We start from the raw sequence: 9,236 nt of genomic DNA on the forward strand, positions 1-9,236 counted from the left end.
TGGACGCAAGACAAGGGATCGTTATTTTTCCTGGCCCCTCGCACGAGCGTGGTTCGTGTTTCGGGTGTCCTGGCAGGCGCGCGCCATGCGGAAAGACTTATGCGTTCGAACCCGTTTTCCTCCGAGCGCGGACGAGCGTTAGGAAACTCGGCCRAAAACGTTTTGCCGAGGGGGGCCCAAGAGGGAATCGCCACCAAGCCGGGGCTGGGACCCCGTGGCCGGCRGGAGGACGGGCGCTCGCTCCCCACCGGCACGTCCCGCGGACGGGGAAAGGGCTCGGCGTCTCCGAGGCCGGCCCAGCCTCTCGCTCCGAGCACCACTTGCGCACCTCTCTGCTTTGAGGACTTTAATCTCATTTCTTCCTGCCTTCCCTGCRGCAGGAACCGGGTTTGCTGCCCGCTGGGATTACCGGCGGCACGCTCGTGCTTGCAGCTTGCGGGCGCGCTGCAGGATCAGAGCGCACCGAGGCGGTGCGTTATTTTTTCAAACGTAAGAGCAGAAGGAACATGAATAAAACACTAGCAGATGTGAGCAAGGGGGTGCAGCCGGCCCCGGGCTCTGCTCCCAGCATCGCTTGGCAGCTGAGCCCCTGCGTGCAAATGGMAGGCGAGGAGCGACGAGGAGCTGCCGGAGCGGCGTCCCCCTGCAAGGGAGCAGGGCAGCAGCCGGGAGCAAAGCGGGGCCGTGGCTTCGAGGCGGAACGACGGTTTCCTGCCCGGAGAGCCCGTCCTGGGAGCAGGGAAACAGRAACCAGCAGCGGCTGCAGAAGAGCCGCCACCCTGAGAGCCAGGCGTTAAATGCACGGATAAAACAAAGGTGAATTTCCACGCGTAGCCTCAACGCGCTCCGAGCCCCCGCCGGGTTCGGCCAGCCCCGCGGCCGGTGGCAGGGACAGACGGGCCCCTGCGGCGGCCGTGACGGGACACACGCGCTCCTAGATGCTGGGAATGGGTGGAAAATATTGCAGCAAAGCTGCAGGCAACTTTAGCCCAGCTTTCCTTATAGCAAATATAAAAAACGCAGACGTATGAGATCAGCCACCGGATTCTATTAAAATGCACACAGCAATGAGAGATACAGAACAAGCCAATTCCAGACAAAGAGCTGCTGGGAAAACACCCGTAGTACCGGCACATCGGCACACGCGTCCGCCCGGCGCCTCCCGCGTCGCAGCACGGGCGCGCACGCAAGGATCCCTTCCCAGCCCAAACGTTGGCCCCCGCGGCGCCACGAAGGGGAAACCCAGAAGTCAGCCCAGGAGACGCAGGCGGTGCCCTGAGACCCYGGCTGCCCACGAGGAGATCCACCTAAATCCACTTCATTTGGGCTTGCAGCAACTGCCCCGGAGCAGGGCCCCGCTCCGGCGGTGGCAGCTTTCTGCTTGACATCCAGACTGCCTTTCCTCTCATGTTCACGACTAATTTTGTATAGAAAGATCCATCAGAAATTGGCCCTGCTAACACTCGATGCCAACCGAGATAGGAACCAGCCCCGGGCTTTGCGGTCCTGAGCTGCTCGGCGGCGCCGGGGAGGACGCCTGCACCCCAGCTGCCGTGCAAAGCCCGGAGCAGCGTGGCGGCCGCGCAGTGCCCCAGCTGCTCGCCCACCGCCCGGCACCTCGCGGAGACCGAGGCTCAGGCTTGCCAAAGCCAGGTCGCGGCCAGTCGGTCCACGCATCCCGCCTTGCTGGAACAGGGCTTTGCATCTCTCCTGCAAAGCTGAGCGTGCCGACGGAGCCAGCCCGTCACCCAGCATCGGGCATTTTGTGCACACACATTTGCAAAAAAACCCCATAGAGCTACAACAAATTTCTCAAGCAAAAATCATATTACCGACTGCTGATTCCGGCTCCAGGGAAGTGCAGGGGCTGAATGTAATCAAGAGTCCTTAAAGCTCAGGGTCACAAATGGCAGCTTCTATTTGCAGCACAGCAACCGCTCCAGCGCGGAGATCGACTGCGGCCGAGCCGAGGCCGGAGCAAAGAGCGCTCCCATCGGGAGCTCGCCCGATTCCCCGCGGCGCACAGGGGCACGCCATGGGCAGCCACAGGGCTCGCCCCGATTAGCAACCGGCAGAGAGATTTTCTATGCAAATTAGCRCAAACCGATGAGAGCCAGAGCCCGATCCTTAGGGGAAACATTCCCGGGAGCAGCTGCCCGCTCGGAGGCCGTGCCGGGGCGGCTCGCCCAGGCTGCACCCTGCTCCCAGCCGGGGCTCTCCCACCTCCTCCCACGGCACCCGGAGGAGCCGGCGCGCGCACACGGCGTGGACGAGGACGCTTGCCGCGTAACAGCATTGACCAAAAGGAGCGATACCGCTACGCGCCTGGGAAGAAACCAAGGGCAGCTCCGCTCTGAGCTCACCCAGAAAAGCATCTCCGTATGGTTTCGTCGCACTGACTAACGGGAACCAGCTCCCCTGCTAATGCAAAGGAACTCGTTAGTGCCTCTTTCCAAGGAGAGGAGTCTTGGCGTTAATTTTTTCTTTTTTTTCCCATGTTCTTTTCATTTTGGGTCCAATTAGCGCAAAAATCTTAACACGCGCACATCTCTGCAAACTCCAAGAGAAAGCGCGGAGCCCTGCGGCGTGGGAGCCGCCGCCAAGTGGGATACACTGCAAAGCCGGATCCCAAAGCGCCCAGAGCCTTCATCAGGGAAAGGGGTCCGGGGTGCAGCAGCACGGCCCAGCTCCCCGGACCCCAGGGCTCGCCGTGCCCTCACCGACGGGGCGATGCCCCTCCATGAGCCGCGGTGGCGAGGAAGACCCCGCGGGCCGGGAGGAAGGCCTGGCGCCCGGCCGGCACGGCTCTGCTGGCAGATCCTCCGGTCGTCTAGCGATGGCTGGAAAGCCCCAAGGCAACGGCTGCGACGGAGACGTCGGGAGCGGAGACGGTGTTTGCTCAGCCTGTTTGCCGATCCACGCCGCGGGCGAGCGGAGCGGGGGCACCCGTGGGGGCGACTGCACGGAGCGCCGGCTGCAGAAACAAACCAGCCGCTGGGAAGGATGCCGAACATCCCGGGCGAACCGAGACCTCCCGCGCAGACCTGCAGATAAACCGAGATCCCATCCAAGAGCTGCCCGATTTCCCCGCTGGCTGCTTCTCCCCCCGTCAAAGGCTGGGGAGCCCCGAGGCACCCAAGCTCCGTGCCGAGGTGGGGAAACTGGAAGGAAAGAAATAATTCTGGGCCCTTCTCCCTGCAGGAAGCAGCCCGGTGATCCGGGCAGGCATTTCTGCCCCGCGACCGCTCCCTCGGATGGCAGYGCCGGACGCTATCAGAGGCGCCGCTCGGCCCGAGCTTCGCGCGCGCGGCAGCGGCGGGTTGGGGCTCGGTGCTAATAAGCATTTTCATCGTTATCCAAAGCCGCAGCTTGGCAGCCCCGGGTTGCACAGAGCCTCACGAGAGCTCTGGCGCTTTTCCAGAGCAGAGGAGTGATATTTCCTGAGGAGCTAAAAATGCTCCCGCAATAGAAATCCATTCTAAGAAGGAAAGAGGCTGAAGGGCTTCATGCTTCCAAACCGAGAAGCAAAGAGGTACCATTTTGAGGCGTTTTTTCCATAACAGAAACATCTTTATTTCCCTAGTATCATTCCATTTCGTTTTCCAAATTTGTTTAGAACAATAACCTTTTCCGTTTAAGAGACTATTGCAAACAAACAATAAAACGCGAGAGGTTCTCCGTAACATAAAATGATGAGGGGGGGGAAAAAACCCTAAGAGGCCACTAGGAATTGTAACGCCAGATTAATTTTAAATGGATTTCTATTCATTYAGATTTGCTCAGGCCCACGTAACCCATCAGCTGCAGCTTGGCGCGTATCTCATGGTTTGACATCCTTGAAAACCAGCCGCTGACCCCCAGCCCGCCGGGACCCCGGAGGCACCGGCCCCCCCGGCACAGGAGACGGAGTGCATCGGCAGCGCTCGGACCGGTTAATGAGCATCGCCCGCAGCACGCGGCGATGGCCAGCAGCCGCCAGCCCGCGCTCCCGCGACCCRTCACCAACAGGCTGGTTTGCTTCAGGCAGAGAATCTGATCCCAGACCCTGGGATTGCAGGGAAAAGGAGCTGCGAGGGGACAGCTTCGTTATCAGATATGCAGGAATTAAAAAACCAAACGTGCTCTTGCAGCAGGAGCCTCCAGCGGCATCAGCTCGGCGTTTCGTCCGCCTCGCAACGCCAGCGGCGAGAGGGGCCCAATTCCRCAGCCCCTGCAAACAGCATCATCTTAATGGGAACGGAGACGTATAATCAAAAAGCCATTTCCACACACAGAGAAGATTATTGGTGCTTTACGAAGATGATAGTACTAAGTTTTAGGGCACGTATATGATCCCTCTTGTTGTATAATCTGCCCATTTCAAATATACGTACTGCTAGCAGCTCTATTACAGAAGTAAATTAACCCTAATTGGATTGCTCCTCAGCAGCAGTAGTTTCAGCACTCTGATCAATAAGTCACAGGATTTTAAGACTGCCCTTGGTATCAATCAATGCAATCAGTAATAAAACACTTTTCATTTTAAGAACAGCTGAAATACTGTGTAATTACCTTTGTACAAAATTATGGCTCCGACTTAGTACCTTTACCGAGCCCTGTAACTCGGCCAGTTGTAGCCCATAAGGCAGCTCTGTACCAAAAACCTATGTGCAGGAAAAAAACACTTTTTTTCCAAAAAGCTTTGAGCATTCCCTCATCTCTTTTACCAGCCACTGCACTATAAAGTTGTTGTTCGTACACCAGCTGACAAGCAACGTAGAGACGCTGATCTGAGAAATCCTCCAAGAGAAAGGTCTGGGATGCTACTGAGAAGAGTTCTGGGGGGGGGGAACAAAAATAAAAATAAGACATCAGAAGGCGTGTGAAGGAAAGCGCAGGCTCCCTCCGGGAAGGATTTCAATGCCGTGTGCTCACATCGGGTATTCAGGCTGCCGGGAAGCTGTCAAGGTTGTATTTTCGCCTCTGCTCTGGATCACAGGCACAGCAACACCCGACGCTTTTGCCCGCACCCGGTGCAAGGCTCTAGCAAGTCCGGAAACGCTGCTTGTCGGAAAGGGCACGTCGGGAGCATGCAGGTGCCAGGGAAGAGGCGCCAAGGAGGGCTGCAGGCTACGGAGAGGAGGCGCCGACACGCCGCCGAACCCGCCGTGGCGCGGAAACGGAGCCAAAGCTACTGCACCGCGGCACGCCGGAGCCGCGCAGAGCACCGGCACGCCGGCGCTGCACGCACGCTGCACCAGCGGCTGCACGGGTCGGCTGAGAAACGCCTGCGCGCCTGGCAGGAACGACGGCTCCAGGGCGTTCGCGGCGCTCCCGGAGGAACGTGCCTCTTCCCGTGCATCGCCACGCGCGCCGAATCCCTGCAGAAAGAGCGAGCACGGCGCCCCGGCACGGTGCTGCACCGCGCRCGCAGGGCAAGCCAACGCGGTCGCCTGCTTTTATTCCAACGTTCCTTTGCAGACGGACCCAGACTGCAGCTTTTTAACCACCCCTTTGGGGCGGAACAAGCCTGCTGCTCCGTTTCCAGGTTCCTCGTTAAATTCAACACCGGAGCTGGATTTCTTGAGCCGTTTTCTCCCCAGCACAGCGACCTGAACCGCGCTGCCCTTCCCCGCAGGAGGCTGCGGCATGAGCCAGGCACCGYGGGCCGGAGCTGCCTTCCCGCGGCTTTGGCGAAGCAGATGGTTCGGGAAGCGCCAGCGAGGCGCAGCAAGTCCCTAATCCTCGGGCCAGCGACTCCAGCCAGCCGTGCCGAAGGCTGTTGCTTTGGTAGCAAGAGCTACCAGGGCCGCGGCGCGGCGGCCTCTTCCTCTCCGCCCACGGAGCTCCCTCGTCCCTCCAGAGCCTGCCAGCGCGTCTCCCTGATGCGATTTCTGCAGCGAAACTCGGCAGCAGCCCCGTTCCCCTTTCGTCTCACCCCATCCCCGGGCGACGGGTTCAGGGCGCGCACGGCAGCGCCCCGGACCGCAGCACATTCAGGAGGCCACCGCGGCCATGGCTCCCTGCAAAGATGCCACCCACGCTCCAGGCGAGGGGCGGCCRCGCGTGGCACAGCGCCCTGCGGGAATGGGCTCGGCGCCAGCCCCAGGGGACGGGAAAACGCCTGCAGCGACTCCACTCCGCTYGCCTGGCTATCGGTTCAACCCAACCGCAGCCAGGAACCAGAACGGGGTAAATTCTAAGACATCCGGTGTTTTTTTTTTCCCTTCTTGTCAAGAAATATGGAAAACCTTCAAAGACTCAGACTCCGGAGGCACTAGAGCAGTCCCTCTTCAGCTTTTACAAGAGCGCAATACCATTTTTATTACCTTAGAGTCTCCTCTCTTTGGACTACCACCCCTTCAATATAAAACAAAACGACACAAGCATCGACAGGACRTTTTTCTCCGTGAAGCCTGCTCTCGCGGCAGGGAACACGCAGCCCCGGAGACCACTCGCCCGCGTGCCGTGCCGAGGACGCGGCTGAGAGAYGGGAGCGCCGAGGAGTGCGGCTCCCAACGGCCCCGCACCAGCAGTGGATGCTTCCAGGGCCGCCAGCAGGAACAGAGCTAATCTTTCAGTTCAGAGATCTCTTATCACAAACACGCTCCCAGGAAAAGGGGATAATGGAGAAACGCGCTGCTACCTGCCCTCCCTGCAGCGGGGCCTTTTGCTGCACATCTGGAGAGCCCAGAGGCCAAGAGCAGCTGCAGAGGCTTAGCGAGGCTGCCTCGCTCCCAGGGACGGTTTCCCTTAAATAAAAGCAGAGCTATAAAGCACCTGGACACCCTCCAACGCTGTTGCTCATTTAGTAACAGCTCGGGGATAACCGCAGGACCCCGGCGCCTGCGACTGCTCCCAGCACTGTGCACGCAAGCTGCTCCCATGGAAATAGCAATATTCGATTGCTCGTGCGCCCCCGGCACGGGAGACCTGCAGCAGCACCGAGACACGAGCCCGGTTCCTCCAGCTGTCACAGCACCGTCGGTCCCTTCAAACTGCAAAAGCTGCCCAACACCATCATTTCTGGGCACTGCCTCCCCCTGCCCGCTCGAGGGTTTACGCATTCCTCCCCCCGTGCAAGACCTCCTTCTTCCCTTGAAAGGGGTGAGCGACCCCCCCACATCTCACCCCTTCACGGCRCAAAACGCCGGTCCCACGGGCACCTGCGCTGCCGCGGCAGCACCCACCGCCCCCCTCGCCGGGAGCCGCGGGGTCACGGCTCCCTCCGCTCGCTGCGGGAAGGGAGGCGGGTTTGCACATCTCGCTGGGGCAATGACTACTAGGCAGCAGGTAGGATGCTGCTGCCGTGCGTTTTTTTATTTTGTTTTGTTTAAACAGCAGCTCTCATCCCAAAATGCACAGTCTACGCAGCCCTCAAACGACAGGATCCATGGACAGAAGCAAAGCAGCTCTTTAAGGGGCAGGAAAAAGCATTCTCCGTTTCCTGAGYATACAGAAGCCTCTCTGCTACATCACCTTAATTTGTTAGAACTTTCTCCCCCCCACATTTTGTGTTTCCATTTCACATCTCAGATGAGAAAAGGATTCTGCTTTTGTTGACAACTGGGTTTTGCACATCCCTGCAGTCTGGTGCCATGCACCAGTATCACAACACTGCGAAGTTTTGCTTGCAAGATGTTTCACAGAGGTTTTGTTTTGTGTCTTTTTTTTTTTTAAGACTCTAAAAAGAATGAAAACTACTAGTGGAAATATTTTAACTGGTCAGATGTCCAGTCCCTAAACACCTATTCTCTCACGAAGTTTCATTTGCCACACAGCGAGGGATGCTGCACCAGAGGGAAAGGAAAGGGAGGAGGCAGCAGACACCTGCAGTTACCCGGGAAATCGGCAAGTATTTGCGAACAAAACCGCCTGGCAGAGGCCTGGACTTTGTCCCCTGCTCATCAGCTGCACGACGCCCCGAGACGCGAGCCCGGAGGCCTGCACCTCCTGGCGGAGCGGCTGCACGCCCGAGCGGAACGGAGCGGCCAGGTTTAACGCAGCCGTTAGCAGACGCTTACCCTGAAGTCGATTCCAACCGTGGAGATGAAGCTGCCTGCGAGGAAAGCGCCGTCTTTGAACCGCACCAGCAAGCACGTTTTGCCAACCCCCGAGTCGCCCACCAGCATCACCTGCAAAGGGGGGGGGGGAGGTTAAACACCATCTTTTCCTCAAGGAAACCCACCCAAGCAATTCCCCCTCTCCCCCCAAAGAGACAAATCCCAGGAGCATGCAGCAGGTTCCTTATTCTCGAGGGAATAAATCACGCCGAAGAGCCACGTCCTCGGATCTCGGAGCCCCCCCGTTCCGGCGAGGTCCCAGCGGGACACCGGGCTTGGCAGGCCGACAGCTTCCCGCGGTTGAGAAATACCGAGCTGCGTAATAAACCTGTATTAACAGCCGCTTTGATTTGCACAGCTTTACGCTTAAACGGCACGATTACATCTCTCTTAAAATGGACTGCCATTATCCCTTTGTAAGTCATTAGCCCGTGACTGAATTTAAATGGTTTTTAACGAAGGCGCTGCCCTGGGTCAAACCGAATCCACGCAGGATTCATCAGAAGGGAAAAAATCAAGACGCCGCCAACGGCGCTGCCGCTTCACCCACGAGCGGGCCGGGAAGAGCCGCCGGCGCGATACCGGCAGGGCGCGGGGGCAGCACCTCGCTCCCGATCCTGCCGCGGCGAGGGCAGGAAATCCACAGAATTTCACAGTGTATTTCTGTGAATGAGATCCGAGGGAAGGTTGCAAGGGGGGGGGGGATCGGGGGCGGGGGGGGGGGAATATCTCATTTTTAGCACAAAACGGTATAACACAGCATAACTTTCCGGACACCCGTCCTCGAGCAGGTCGCCCCATGCAATGCCGCTGGCCGGCACCGAGCCCGCGGCCCCCTGCCCCGGTGACAACACTTAGCAGTTACCTTGGGCAGAGCTCATGAGCCTTAAGAGAAGGGTTAAAAAAAAGGGGGAAAAAAAGCAAGCAAACGCTTAACAAACATATTTACTGAATATGGAGCAATTTCTCTCCACCGCTGATTCAGAACCAGCAAGGCAGCTATCAGCGGGATTTGCTACCGGCGCTTTCTGGCGTCCCGGGGGCACCGCGGCGCGACGAGCCCCCGCCCGGGGAGGCGCCGTCGAGGGGCAGCGCCGAGGGGGGCTGGCTCCATTTTAGGGAAGCCGCCGGGTTCAACCGCCCCGAGCCTGCGTGGAAGCAGCCAACTTTGCTCTTCCCAAGGCCGCCGGCTCC

At 58.9% G+C, this 9,236-nt stretch overlaps 1 protein-coding gene across 1 annotated transcript in view; it reads right to left on the bottom strand.

The window, feature by feature from the left end:
* RAB26 (RAB26, member RAS oncogene family) overlaps window positions 1-9,074 on the bottom strand; it is a 39,135-nt gene extending 30,061 nt beyond the window's left edge. The window contains exons 1-2 of the mRNA XM_026085756.1: window positions 8,992-9,074; window positions 8,004-8,114 (exon numbers count right to left, since the gene is read on the bottom strand). Coding sequence (XP_025941541.1) covers window positions 8,004-8,111 — 108 coding nt within the window. The 5' untranslated portion in view covers window positions 8,112-8,114; window positions 8,992-9,074. The remainder of the gene's footprint in view (window positions 1-8,003; window positions 8,115-8,991) is intronic.
* Between the last annotated feature and the right edge of the window lie 162 nt (window positions 9,075-9,236).

The sequence above is a fragment of the Apteryx rowi genome, unplaced genomic scaffold (assembly GCF_003343035.1).
Source record: "Apteryx rowi isolate R43461 unplaced genomic scaffold, aptRow1 scaffold_119, whole genome shotgun sequence".
Taxonomy (NCBI): domain Eukaryota; kingdom Metazoa; phylum Chordata; class Aves; order Apterygiformes; family Apterygidae; genus Apteryx; species Apteryx rowi.